The sequence below is a fragment of the Triturus cristatus genome, chromosome 3_2, assembly GCF_964204655.1.
Source record: "Triturus cristatus chromosome 3_2, aTriCri1.1, whole genome shotgun sequence".
Lineage (NCBI taxonomy): Eukaryota > Metazoa > Chordata > Amphibia > Caudata > Salamandridae > Triturus > Triturus cristatus.
Window position 1 is genome coordinate 895,886,721 of NC_140584.1, and position 15,073 is coordinate 895,901,793.

General features: G+C 46.8%; 1 protein-coding gene across 2 annotated transcripts in view; it reads right to left on the reverse strand.

Moving 5' to 3' along the window:
* The window catches only part of ASPA (aspartoacylase), a 167,453-nt gene that overhangs the window by 99,791 nt on the left and 52,589 nt on the right, over window positions 1–15,073 (reverse strand). For both annotated transcript variants that reach the window (XM_085649330.1, XM_085649329.1), the window contains one exon: window positions 10,262–10,457. In XM_085649330.1, the coding sequence (XP_085505456.1) occupies window positions 10,262–10,457 (196 nt within the window). The remainder of the gene's footprint in view (window positions 1–10,261; window positions 10,458–15,073) is intronic.

Here is a 15,073-nt window from a genome sequence, read left to right on the forward strand (position 1 = left end):
ACAAAGCATTATGGGATTTGTAGTTGTATTTCTAATAAGAAAAATAAAGTTGTAAAATGAACCCTTTTGTAGTCTTGTATAAAGTGATATACCAAATGACATGAAAGAACTTCATAATAGATGTAGAATTTTACTTGAAATAAATTTAAGTAAAAGTACACATAACAAAACTTTTAATGAACAAAACTATTTATTATATATCCAACAGAACTACCTGCAAGAATTACAGAATAAACTTAACAGGAGGAAAATCAGGACACTCAGCCAGATATACAGCCTTAAAACATTCCATCACCCACAACACCTGCACAACCCAGACGTAAGGTAACAGTGTTTCCACTCCCTGATTTTGTAGAAGAAAATGAGAGTGTCACAAAAGACATGCCTACAACTCCTTTTGACTTGACATCTACACAAAGCCATCTGTCCCTTCAACGCTGACACAATGACATTGGATGGCATAAATTGGTGTTAGAAGGGCTTCTGAGGAAGTAGACAGTAGCGCTGCATTTGGTTGGTAGAATGCATCTATGTTATCAGTGCAGCACCTGAAATGTAAAAGTATAAAGTCAGTACAGACACAGTTGGCCCTGGGCTACAATGGCTCCACTACTCACTCTTTCTGGCCAGGCTGAAACTTGACCAGCGTGGCCTTCGGGGCATGCCAGAGATTCATCGCCTCATGGCTGGCTTCCAGATTATCAGAGGCCTTTTTCCAGAAGTGCTGCATCTGAACCTTGAGAGCTCACATGTAGCTAATTATATCCTGGGCATGCTTCTTGGGAGCTTGCTCCCACCCCTCCTTTACAAGACTGAAGGGTCCCCTGACAGAATGGCCATACAGGAGCTCAAATGGACTAAACCCATCTCCTTTATGTGGCACCTCCCTGTAGTCAAGAAGAAGGCATGACAAGAAGACATCCCACTTCCACCTCAAGGGCTCTGTCAACCCATAATCATGCCTTTAAGGATCTTGATGAACCTCTCCCATTGGTCTGGAGGAGATAGGGTGGGAACACCTTATAGGTTACTCCACACTCATCCCACATTTACTTCATGTAGGCAGAAAAGGAGTTTGTGCCCCTGTCAGACACCACTTCTTTGGGAAACCCCACCCAGTAACAGGGCCCTGGCCAATGAAGGTGCAGCCACAGTACTCAGGGTTACGGCCTCCGGATATCTAGTGGCATGGTCCACCAAAACCAGGATGTACCTGTTGCCTAAGGCAGTCTTGGAGTCCAGGGGCCCAACAATGTTGATGCCCACCCTTTCAAAGGAGAAGCCAACCAGGGGCGAGGAAACCAGGGCAGCCTTTAGCGTCTGCCCTGACATTCCACTGCCCTCACAGGTAAGACATGACCTGCAAAATGCATCCAAGGACACCTTCATCCAGGACCAATAAAAGTGGGTGGCAAACCTGGGAAAGGTCATGTCCTAACCCCGATATATCATGAGTCAACCGAATATGAAGGCCTTGTAACACTGGAGGACGACCAACACATGGGTTGCCGCAGGAACCTTAGGCACACTGTGTAGGAAGCCCTTTTAACAATCTATAAGGTGATCTCCAGAGGTTCTCCAGATGCCTGGGCCTGAGCTTGTTGCCTCAGGCCCTCAAGAGTAGGGCACTCCTTTTGAGCTCTGCGGAGCTCATCCTTGAGTGGCTCAGCTTGTGCTTGCCAACCAGCCAACTCAGGCATGTCTCCCAGGGCAGCAATGTCCTACACTGTAGGTTCTAGGGTATCACATTCAGGATCAGCCTTCTCCCAGACTGTGGGAGTTTCAGGGGAATGTTCCCCATGCCCCTTGTCCTTCCTGTTGTTAGCAACTATGTGGGCCATTTTTCCATATTCCAGATATCCTTGACTACTTTCTGGGGCTGCCATGGGCCTTGTCAGGCAGACCCACTCATGCAACCCTAATATCCGCAGGTGAGACTGAAGATCCACCCCCCTTACAGATGTGTGTGCGCTAAGTAATTTCAAAGCAGACAAACTACAGGCATCGCAGGACTCACATCTACCTCCAGGGAACCGGAGACTTCTCTCCAATCAAAGGGAGCCAGAGCCACAGGGTAGTGACTCTCACGGTTGTCTGCTACCACAACCTGGTAGAATGTATTGGGGATTACCTGCTCTGAGGACACCAGATGACACCTGACAGTAGTCTTGCTGGTTCCTGTGTCCCTCAGAGCCTCCACCTTCTGACCACTGATGTTGACCCACTGCCTATTCTTTGAAGTAGTTGAAGGCAGGCAGGCTATGGGTGCCATCTCCTTGTCACTCAGAGACACTAGGCTAACTTCTGCTCCTCCCCCAGGCTAACTTGGAAAACCTCTTCTCCAAGCGCTACTCTAGCCTAATCTGGTGGTTGCCCACCAGTGGGGAGCTGCGCCCTCTTGGGCTATCTGCCATCTCACTTGGCGTGCCTATATCTATGGCCCTTATACCATTTGGGGGTCAACTTCCTTGACTTCTTTTAACAGAACTCACTCTTCTTATAGTCAGGTTGGGATCAGGTGATCTTTCACAGAGAACCATTTTGGGGGCCTTTAAAGGACGCCTTGTTTTCATTTTTGTCTCCCCCCTCTGTCTTCTGTTGGGGACCATGTCTTCCCTGTTGGGGATCCTCCCAGATGCCTTCTTCTGGCCCTGGTGTTGAGCCAGCAGTCTTTCTTCTTAGCAAGCTCCCTGGGGTCAGAGAGTCCACTATCCACTAGATGTTGTCAGAGGTCTGTAAAACAATTGCTGAACTTGTGCTCTCTGGCAATTAAATTGAACAGCCCATTGTAATCACTACCCTTCAACCACCCATTCAGTGCCTTGCAAAAGTGATCCACAAAATCCACCCAGGACTGCTATGGCAGCTTCTGGCTGTCCCTAATCTACTGCGTATTCTTCTCAAGGATGAGGCCATACTTCCTGACAAGGGCGTCCTTCATGAGGAAATACCTTATTCGATTCCCCTTATCTAGGACAGTACTGCATCCCTACTTTCACTAAAAATGTGCTTCCAGAGACTAGCTCCCCAAACCCCCTTAGAGACCTTGTGCATCTCTAAGGCAACCTCATAACCCTCAAACCACTTGTCAATATCATCCCCTACAACAAGGTTAGGTGCCAGATCCTTGGGGATGGGGCCTTCCTGTCTCCACTAGGCACTGGGGTATTAGTGCCAGCATTGTGACTTGCACCTGAGTATTGCTTAGCATTAAGGTTAAGTTATCTAAGACTCACTTAATGAGTCCCCAAATGTTTATTTTGCTCCAATGCTCTCTAGGTTGCTGCCTCATTTTTGGCAGCCTCCTCTATCTTGAATTTAAGCAGCTGCAGGCTGAACTTTCTTTCAGCCTTCCTGTCTACCAGTTCATCAGGGGACAGGTTGTGGGAGTACACACTTTTCCCTGCCCTGGCATGGAACTCCACTCCTGTGAGGAAGGTGTCCTCCTCCTTGGGTGGCTGCAGCTCAGGTCCTGTGGCCAGGCTTTCCAACTCCTCCTTCTCCTCCAGGTCCACCTCCTCAGGACCATTCTCTTCCTGCCCCTCTGGGGTGGTCTACATCCTTCTGGCTCGCTCAAAGGCCCGGAGAGCTACCTGGAGGTCCACCTTCATGGCATTCTTTCCCACATTCAGTTCTCTTTCCTCGCAAAGCCTCTGCAACTCTACCTTGCAGAGGTTATCAATGTTGATCAGCTTCATCCCCATTGTAGTAAAGAGGAAGAGAAGTAAACTTAAATTTAGAAGAAAAAAAGTACCAAATAAAGATCCAAGGAGAATCTAGAAAAAAATAGAATTTGATGTCAGCTTATTTTTAGTGATTCTAGTGTTGCACCAATCACTGAGTGGTACTGCACAAACACAAGTAATAGATCCCATACCACTGAACACCAATGGGATGTAAGAAATTGGGGTATTGGTTAAGGAATGTGAAACCCTACTCAGACAACAGCCACAATTCGTCAGGGTAAACCACAAAAGTCACTAAATTAACCTGTGCTTAACCCTCTGGTGGCTTGGCACAAGAACAGTCAGTCTTAACTTAGAGGCAATGTGCAAAGTATTTATGCAGTACACAAATAGTAATAAAATGAAAACACAACACAAAAGAGCATTAAATAAATGAAATGATATCGAATTAAATCCAATCAGTAGAACCAGAGATATATATTTTAAAAATTGTAAGTAAATAATTGCACCTAAAAGACCAAAGAGCCAACCGCGGATATCAGGTCACGCAAGCAAGGGGCAAAGTCAAAAGTTAAGGCCGACTGTTATGGAGTGTGCCTTGGATACACAAGGTGGATTGGGCCCGGTCTCAGCTTACCTTCAGACTTGAAATGCATTTAGAGGAAAAGTTCCTGAGAAGTTAAAGCTCAGCAGGACATGGCAGCTGGCGGTGTCCCCGGAGAATGCGTAGTCATTGGGGAGCCTTGGGATGGAGTCACATGAAGATTTTTACCTTTGTACTTTGTCACATTTTTGGGAAGATGGAAATAAATCCCCAGCGGAAGCTGCAGGCTGTAGCCGACATAGGCTTCACGAGGCTGTATACATACCCTGGCAGGTCCTACTGAACAGGATTTACCGCTGCCGAGAACGTAGCAGGAGATACTGCTGAGTCACACCGACCAGCGATGCTCCTAGGACGGTTTAGCAGGCAGGCAGGTCCCGGTCTTCTGTTGGTTCTCATACCACATTTTGGTGAAACAAGTTCCTCAAACTTCCAAAAATGTTCCAACATTTAAAGATAGTTGGGATCAGCACCTTCCACATCCCCTCCAAGTGTCCAGAACTATATAGGCTCCACTTGGAGGGTCAGAGCTCACTCGTGGAAAGGCCTGGTGCAGAGTTTAAGGTTTCTAGAGCCTGGTATGTCCTTGTACCTCACACAGGAGGCCAGACAACTAGCCCTTGGAGTCACTCTGGTAGTCCTGGGTTCAAGCAGCAAGGTAGGCCTCAAGCAGTAGGTCAGTCATCTGGGATGCATGCCAGGCCTCAAGCAGCAGGGCAGACCTCTGTTGGCAGCAGGGCAGTCCTCAGAGATACCACGCAGGCCTCAAGCAGCATGGTAGTCTTCTGGGAATCCAAGATGGACTTCTGATGCCCTCCGCAGGTCCAATAGTGTACGCAAAAGTTGATCTGAGGGTCCAATATTTAAATTTGTGCCAGCCTTTAAAGTGGGGAAAATCTTCTTGCTTACCCCCACATCTGGTTCTGAAACACTCCTTGCTTCTTCTTCCAAGGCTCCAAAAAGTCTAGGGTCACAAAAGACTAGTGTTAGGTTTCTATAAGTCTGCTGGAGGTAAGCCTCTAAGAGGTGCAACTGGGGCAGAGAACAGCTCCGTCCCTACCTATCCTTTCTGGATGGGCCATTCTGCCCATATTAATGATCAAAAGGGGAATGGATCACTTGTACCTGTAATCCCAGGGTCAGATGTGGTAACCGTCATTAAAACCCTCAGTCACGTACAGGAGCGAAGGAGATATATCTTGGTTCTCCGCCTCTAAAAACGTGAAGCATCTTCATTGGGTTTTATTGTGAAATGCTTTTCCTCCACCTGGAGGCTTAGACCACTGGTTTTAGCAGTAGTGACAATCAATAGGTTTGAGGACGTACAGTGAAGGTAAGGGAAAGTGAGATAAAATTGCTTCACTCTGCTTCTTGGTCACAGGTCGATAGTAGCTGTAACTTTATGTTGCCGAAGTGTGGATTCCTCGGGGGACCGGCGAGCGGAGAGTCCTTGAATTGCAGGCCTTCGATTCCATCCCGCTCCTGTGACGGAGCCCCGGTGCTCATACCCAAGCCTTATTGTTTCAGTGTCTGAGAGGAATACACAAAGTTTAACAGTGGGGTCACGTGACCCAGGACACTGGCAGCAGGCATCAAATAATAGACAAGAAAATACCAACCTTCTAAAAGTGACATTTTAAGAATTGTGGCTTAAAATCTGACTTTACCATTGAAGAGGATTTTAAATTACAATTCAGTTGAATCCAAACATAACATTTCTACCAGTTCCCAATAAAACGTTAGTACTTATTAAATGCAACGAGGTAACCCAGTGATATCCTATGGGAGAAGTAGGCCTTACAGTAGTGAAAAAGCAAATTTGGTCGTTTTTCACTACCAGGAAATGTAAAACTTGTCCTACGTTCTAAATATGGTACACCCTACCCTATGGGCAATTTAGGACCTACCTCACGAGTGACTTATATGCATTGAAAAGGAAGGTTTAGATCTGGCAAATGGTTTCTTTTGCCAGGTCGAATTGGCAGTTTAAAACTGCAACACAGGCTGCAATAGTAGGCCTGAGACATGTTTTAAAGTGTTACTTTAGTGTGTGGTATAATATGTGCTGCAGGCCTAATAGTGATACCAAAGGGGGTGATGGACGAAGCGTTTGAGCTAATCAAAAACTCACCCCCAGTCAACTGATCTGGGTTTAATCTATCATCATTCTTTAGCTCACTCCACCACCCCAGTTCAGACATGGCCATATGGAAATCAGTCTGACCCTGTGCCTCATGGGAACAGTCCAGCCCAAACTGCCAAGCAATGTCTTGTCTGGACCGGAAACAAGCATCCTGGGACCGGTTTCGGGTTCATAACCCTCATCAGCCAGGCTATCTTGAATCCAGTGGCAAAGTTAGCAAGGGACTCACGTCTGGGCATACCCTGCCAACTTAGGGCGAACAAAGCGATACCAAAGGGGATGATGGACGGAGCGTTTGAGCTAATTCAAAAACTCACCCCCAGTCAACTGATCTGGGTTTAATCTATCATCATTATTTAGCTCACTCCACCACCCCAGTTCAGACATGGCCATATGGAAATCAGTCTGACCCTGTGCCTCATGGGAACAGTCCAGCCCAAACTGCCAAGCAATGTCTTCCCTGGACCGGAAACAAGCATCCTGGGACCGGTTTCGGGTTCATAACCCTCATCAGCCAGGCTATCTTGAATCCAGTGCCTAATAGTGGCATTTAATTTAGAAACCCTAGGTACATGTAGTCCATAGACTAGGGGCGTATAAGTAAATTAAATGTGCCAGTCAAGGTGGGCTATTTTTTCCATGTTTTAAGGAGAGAGCAGAAGCACTTTAGCACTGGTTAACAGTGGTAAAGTGCACAGGGTCATAGTGACAACAAAAACGAATTCAGAAAGCAGGGGTTGTGAAGGCAAAATGTTTGGGGGAAGACCATACCAAGGATGTCAGGTCTAACAAAAACTTAGCACTACTAACAGTGCTAATAAACCATTACATCAGCTGCCTTCACTCTACAGGGCTTGTGAAACCGTATGGGAGACGGTGAATACAGGTGTGCATGACAGAAACAGAATCCATTTGATCTAAAATGGTGTTTTTACATAAATGTGGCATAACTAAATAAAAATTATTATTCGCTATTTATTGCGCAAAAATTTAAATATAAACTTAGAAAAACACCACCGCATAGGTGAGACTTAAGCACAAGATATCTAAGCCACGATTGATGTTTCATTGGTGATCATAGCTATCTGAATCAAATCAGATGAGCCCAGACCTGACAGTGTAATGTGCTTTAATAATTCAAAACCATACAAAGGAAGTAATCGTTGCATTACTGCTAGACCGCTGCGGTTTTTCCATATGGGCTTTGAGCATTGCTCCCTGCCCCACCCGTGGCAAGTTGCCACGCACAGCTGATAACTACATTATTTATTTGTATGTTATTCCATTTGTTCTTTTACCTTGACATTTTCTTTACATAACCCTTGTGGGGTAGGGCTGCTGAAAGGCAGTGGGTGTTGCCCATCACTCCTCGTGGCAGTGACTGTTGGTGATTTCATAAGAATGGCACTGAGCCGCAGTGAAGTGAAACCCGCGCGCCTGTGAGGTCAGACCCTTGTTGACGGTGAGCCTGACATGGCTATCTCAGCCGTCAAATCTACATTGATTCGCGAAGCCAGAAGGGAGCGCAGGCCCACCTTCCCCTTCTCCGATGAAGCGGTGAGTTTGCCTGTCCAAGCCAATCTAAGCGCCCCCATTAATTGCACTAAAAAGCATGGAAGCGGCGTCTGAACTGGCCGTAAGTGCTCCGGGAGTGGAGGGAATCCCGGCGTGCCTGCACACAAAGTGTGTGACAGACACTGCAGGGAGGGGCGGAGATAACTCCAATATGGCCCAAAAAAGCCATAGAGCATTTGGCCTTCTTTTTGCCAAGCCTTGCGTGGCAGCATGCTGACACATGCTTCTCCCATGTTACATACGCAGCCTGCTGGCCCATGGTTGTCCTTGCTCCTGAAGCTTTGAACCCCAACGTGCTCTTATTCTCTTGGATTGGAGTTCAGCATTTGATACTGTCTCCCATCCTGAGCTCCTCTATACCAGGGTTTCGCTCTATCTTGGTTTCATTCCATTTTGCAAGTCATTTCCAAACCCTATGAATCCTCGGCACATCTGTTGCCAGGCACATGGAGTTCTGCAGGGTTGTTCATTTAGCCCCACTTTTCTTATTTTAATACCAATGTTCAACCTTTCGCCAACATACTGGAAGCTTATGGTATGTGACTACCCTCTCATGAGGATGACACACAAATTATTGAGTCACTTTCTGCTAAGGATGGTTCTTGAACACCTGATCTCACATGTCTCTTGGAGGTTGCGCTGGATGAGGAACAACTGTTTAAAAGTGAACGATAAAGCAGAAGTCTTACTGATAGGTAATCAACCGCATCTTTGGGGCCCGCACTGGTGCCCGGATGAATTGGGGTCGTTTCCTAATCCGAGGCAGGTTGTCATAACTCTTGGCTTCTGGCAAGATGATAGGCTCACAATGGACCAGCAAATAAATAAGGCGGCCTCTAGCTGCTCTGGCCTACCTGGATGCTTGAGGAAAATACTTTGGCTCTTACCTGACTCTACCCAAAGGACGAGTTTGCAGTCCTTGATTATTTCCTGACTTGATTATTGCAGCAGGGGCTACTAAACCCTCAGTGAAAACGATCAATGTTTCCACCAGAGGGATCTCAGCCCGTTCTTCCGTCAGGTACTGTCCCCAGGCAGGCTGTCCACCACAGACGTGCCTGCTTCATTGGGTCAGAAAGCTCACCCTGGCATTGGCGTCACTTTTTCAAACCCTCAATTTTAGGGTTTTCCTAATGAAATACAAAAAAATGCTAACAAACTACCATGACTTGGCATTAGGCTAACTTTAGAACATTACACTTTGTCAAGTGGTTCTTGTCAATATGAGACTGAGATATGATGGAAAATCCGTGGCTGAGAGGAGAGATCGTTTATTTGGTGTGCATGGTCAGCATAGTGAGTTGTCGATTGTGCATGCAGGACAGCGGAAGTAGGGCACAGTTAGATGATGAGGATTAGAAAGTTTGTTAACTTAGCATTACCTAGGCCCAAGGATAATGTGCTCAGGGCTTGATTGTATGCACTGTGATGTTCCGTCATCCTATTCTTCCTCCGTCTGCAAAGGAACTCTAGCATCTCACTTTCCACAGAATGACTATTAGATGAGAAGAAGGCGGTGGGAATAATGTTACTGAGAAAATATGTGCAAACGATGAAGTGTGTTGAAAGTAAGTTTCACAGCTTTGTTAAATTGGTAAAAAGATGTGGTATGTTGCAGAGATGTCTGGTCATTTGGGATTTAGTTCAAGATGAAGGAAGGGAATCTGGTGAATGTTTTGTTTTGGAAATTGGGTAGGTGGCGAGGTGGAGGTAGAAGGGCTGTTGACCAGAATTAGAGTGATAGTATGGTTGGAGGTAGCTAGTGAATTGAACCAAGATGATGTGACTGTGCATAGATGAGGTGGCTAGGGAATAATCCGAGAGGAGCTGGGAGAGCAGGGTGTTGGAATTAGGCACTGAGTTTCAGCTTAAAAGTCCTGAATGGGATGAGAGACGTCGTGGGCTCAACTAATTCAATATAAGCGATCATCTTTTTCAAGTATGATGTTTCATTAAGAAAAAGATCCAAGCAGACTCAGCCACAACAAGATTGTACACAAATGTTACACAGGGAGTTTGGGGCGTGGAAGATACCTGCTGACATATGCCTCCGTTAGATCTTTTGAAAGTTCACCTGTATGACGGATACACTGGAGACAGAGGAATCATTTTTAATAGTTCAAAGATTTTTCCTGTATTGACGAACGTATGCATGTAGACACAGCGGCTTTAGACAGTAAAGAAAAAAACTGGTTGTTAGCGAACAGTATATAGAGCAGATACAGTGCTACAATATTGACTTGAAGGTGTTACCTTGATATAATGGCACAGGTGAATTATAAAGTCATCTTTAGCATCTTCCATGACAAGGGTGCCACCCGTATTGGATGTTGTATTGTGAAGGTCAAAAATAAGGTCGTAGGCTTCATTAGTTCCCTTTGGGCCAAATAAACGATTAATTTCTTGGGCCCGTGCCACTTCATAAGGCATATCCTCAGTCTCCGCCATGCTGTTTACATTTACAAAGAAAATTAATTAATTTGTGTATTCTCACTTACAAGTCATCATTCTTGCAAGTTCTCTTGCACAGCATAATCAGGTATGCGATTTATAGTGCTCTCAGTCAAGGTTTTGATCAATCTGCAGTTGTATATTCTCAGCTCAGTGAGGCACAGGTCATGAACAGTATGTTCTCCAATAATTTACAGGTGAGGAGAAGGTATGAAGAGCATCTTAGATGGTATTTCAGTCAATGACAACACAACACATTGAGAGGGTTACCAAACTCTGCTTAATCATCCCAATGCTGTGAAGACAATCTCCAGAGGACCCACTTGTCACCCTTTGTTTATAATTGCTGTGTCCTTTCAAATACCTGCTGAATCTGATCTTAGAGGTCTCTCTTCTCGAATTCTGCAGCTTAAAAAGAAGCTCTCAACCAGTGTAACTTGAACAAAGACTTAGGGTTTCAGTTATCCATTCATGCGACAGCGAATAGGCTGCCCCTGCAGCCTGCCAGACATATTCTGATGACATTATCAGTATGGTGGGTTTTGTTTCACAGAAAAAGTGTTGGTCAGCCAGACTGCCATGTCATGATGGACTGGTCTGCATTTTGTTTCAAACACAAAGATTTCTCTCTTTGAGCTATGCTGTCAGTGACTACCACGTTGCACTTGGCTTCTGGCTGGAAAAAAACATAGCGGATATGTTGTATGAAGCCCCCCATCTTATATGCCAAATGAGGTGCAGGTTGTGCGGAACCACACCTGTCGTGAAGGTCTTTCTGATTTCACAGCCGGCTGAGGCTACACCATCAGAAGTGCAGAGGTACCTCCACCTCTTAAGGAGGCGGAGGAACCAAGACTTGGGCAGTCTCTGGGGTATATTTACAAGAATTTAATGCCATTGTAGCGTACATTTTTTGATGCTATGGCGGCATTTTTTTCATATCTACAAGTTGCCGCAAAGCCCAGTTAGAGGCATTTTTTAAGCGTTAACGGAAATTTTTCACAGCGCCGCTTAGCATGACTTACCGGAAATGAGATCAAGGTAGGCGTTCGGCGAAAAAACTCCCTTAAATAACAATGCGATGTTTACAAGTATTTCCTTGTACGTCGCTAAAAAAGAAAAACTGCCACTAAGTCACATTAGCGGCAGTTTCTTACCACTAGGAATTACCTGGTCTTACAAATTATGCTAACACACTTGTATAATAGGGGCCTCATTTATGACGGTTTCGTGCAAGACAGAGCCACAAGGAATCTTGCTGCTCTGCCTTGCGTCAAAAGAAAAGTGCAAGAATGCGCCGTATCTGTAAGATACGGTGCATTCCTGCCCTTTTCCCAGCACTGGTGCACAATAGGCTGCCATGCGCCAACGCAGGCACCCTTGCACTATGGTGCAAGGGTGCCTGCATTGCAGGGCTGATTGAAGCGAATTCCTCTTTAAATGTGTGCTGCAGAAACATTCTGACGCATTCCCAGGTTTACAATTTCTCGTAAGTGTTCTACATGAAAGGGGCACATATATACCAGACTATAAAAAGCCACGTAAAGTGGCTTTACAGGGGGGTGCTAGAGGGCGGATACGCAAGATGGCCGCACCACTGTGACACTCCGGCGGCCCAGGAGATATAATCCGTCATCATCCTGCTCCAGCATTGACTCTAATTCCAAAAGCGATTAAAATTAAAATTGGAAAGGTCCTGGATACAGCTGGTGTGATATGCTACAAAACTGGTGGCCACAAATTTGGTAAACAGACAGGCCTCTCCCAGACCCTGCAGAAGCGTGTACGCAGGGAACGAGAGTGAAGCCCAGTGGGCGGAGCCGAGGCTTGCCGCTGCTGGTGGAGAAGCCTGCACTGGTCTAAGAGGGTATCGCGGCAGATGGCCGGATCGGTCCTCCGTCCCTGAGGGCCTAGAAACGACGGCAATTGACGGCTGAAACTGCCGTGAGACTTGGCCTTCACGCTCGACGGACGAGGCACGGCAGCAGGCCAATCAAGTAGGCCCTGAAACAGCAGGTACGCAGGGAACGTGAGCGAAGCCGGGCAGGCGGGTGGAGCGGAGGCCTGCCGCTGCTGTGGGAGAGACCCACCCTGGCCTATGAAAACACCGCAGAGGGCAGCGAGGCCGGACCTCTGTTCCTGAGGGCCTGACTGCAGCGACTATTAGCGGCAGCGACTACCACGAACCCAATCCCTGAACATAAGCGGTGGCTGAGACACAACAACTGGCCATTTCAGTAAACAAACTAGGCTCCCACTGACCTGGGGGGACTGGGCCTATAGAGCCGGGAGAGCGAGGCACGAGTGCGGAGCTGGTTGTGCGGTGCCGGGTTCAGCCGCGATTAAACTGAGACACATGCTCTGCCCTGCGGGAGAGGTGTGGCGAGCGGCGAGATGACCCGTCTCAGGAGGCCTGGGCCTCGTCGCAACTGGCAGCCGGAGCTGCTGTGTGATCTGACCTCTGACAGCCTGCGGCAGAGAAGATGCAATCATGGGCCATACATGCAGAAATCGGGAACTGCCAGCCACATGGTAGGAATGGCCTGATCAAGGTCCTCCCTGTTACTAGACTAGTGCCCATAAGTGACTAAATACGGTACCCTGACCCAGCTGGAACAGAGGGAGAGAAGAGTAGGCAACCGCCTCTCTCCCCAATAGCAGCAAGGAGAGTCGAGACCTCTTGTAGGCACCCCACTGCTCCTCTGAAGCGGACCCATTGCACGGGGTATTGACCGCCAGGGAGGAGTGACCGATGCATCAGAACCGGACACATTCATGGCTGTCTGGGTGGGTAACTGCTGGGAGGCGGAATTAACACCCAAAAGAAACAGGATAAGACTCCTGGCGCCGCATTGAACCCTCCCCTGAACACCTAGAGACAATGTGAGTTTTGATAGCCTCACCAGCTGGATCAGACTCCTTACAGAAGAGCCGCGGTAGGCAGAAATTATGAACCAATAGTTGAAATATTGCAAAACTGATCAAACTAAACCAGCACCGTGGGAGACACTCTCTGACACCTACCCGTGACCAGCATACGCGCTAGCAACTTCCAAGCAGCAGGCGAACGGATCACCGCAATTAATTAAACCTTACCTCGGGTGTGAGCATTATAGACACTGTATTACTCAGTCAGGGGGGAACAACAACCAAGCGTAATTTTCCGATCTGGAAGATACCGCAACAGCCAGGAAATCGCAGTTATGGCAAATGGACCGTCTGTTAAAAGTTATAGCCGCCAATAATGAAGAGTTTGAAGCAAGCTCAAAGCACAACAACATATGTATTCTGGGAGTGCCGGAAAGTGCCAACACTGGCAAAATGGGTGAATACGTTGAACGACTGCTTTGCAAAGACTTCGGCACCGACGCATTCTCTGCCCAAATGGTGGTAGAAAAGGGAGCATCGCTCCCTAGGTTCCAGACCACCTCCGGGAGCACCCTCCAGGCCTATAATAGCCAAGCTACTTAATTATAGGACCGAGACACAGCATTGCGGATGGCAAGAACAAAACAGCAACTTGTGTAAGAGGGGCACAATATTGCTTTATTCCCTGATTTCACGTTCGTGGTCCAAGCAGCCAGGAAGAAATTTGCATCGGTCAAGAAGAAACTACTCCAGGCGCAAATAGATTATGCAAGGATGTATCCAGCTCGGCTTCCAGTCACTCATCAGGGAAAGCAGCAATTCTTCACTAACCCGCTACAAGTGGAGGACTTCCTTAAGAAACAAAAGAAGCAGCGGTTGAATCGAGAGAGAGAAGACTCTGAAGACCGATCACTATCGCAACTGTCAGACATTGATTGACTGAAACAGTATCGGACTGGTCGTGAGTATGAACTATGAACTGCATGACTGAACATGTCCCCCATGCACATGGACTAGCCTATGATTTGAGTATTTGCTAAGCTGGAAGCTGACACAGTTAACAGGCATGCTTAATTGTTTAAATGGGCCTGTGTGATTCAGTGAGCACATATTCTCGCATTCCTGGGCACCCCTCTCCCTTCACGTCTCTGACTTCAGGGGTGGCGAGAGTGGGTTGACGCACCCTCTGATGTGAACCCAAAGGGTGATCCCCCCCCCCCGATTCTATTTTCTTTCTCGTAACGCACTAAAGTGATTCAACTAGGTGTTAATTGTATTCCTTGTTTTGTTGTTGTTCACCCATCCCCTTTTTTATTTAGGGAGGGTTTTTTTTTGATAACCAATTTTATTGGCATTTTAAACAACAAAGTAAACATAGCACCACTTTGATATATATTTGACATTCCAATACAGTTACAAGTGATTTCCCCTTTCTGTTTGTTTGAAATGTAAGCCCACCGGTGCTGCGGATACTCAATCCAACGGTCACATCCATTTGCCCCATACCCGTTCATGTTTAGCTGGCCACCCTCTTGCTTCATATACAGCTTTTTCTTGGATAGTGCACCAAATATTTAGGGAGTTTTATTGTCCCTTTATTACATTGTGGACTGCTGCAGCCTTGCTTGGAACAATTGCATAGGCCTGCTATGGGGTTTATAAGTGAATTACATTTGCTGCTGAGGCAGCCGTTAGTTGCGGACGGGGATTACGCGGGAGGGTACAGAGATCACGACAAGTTGGGGC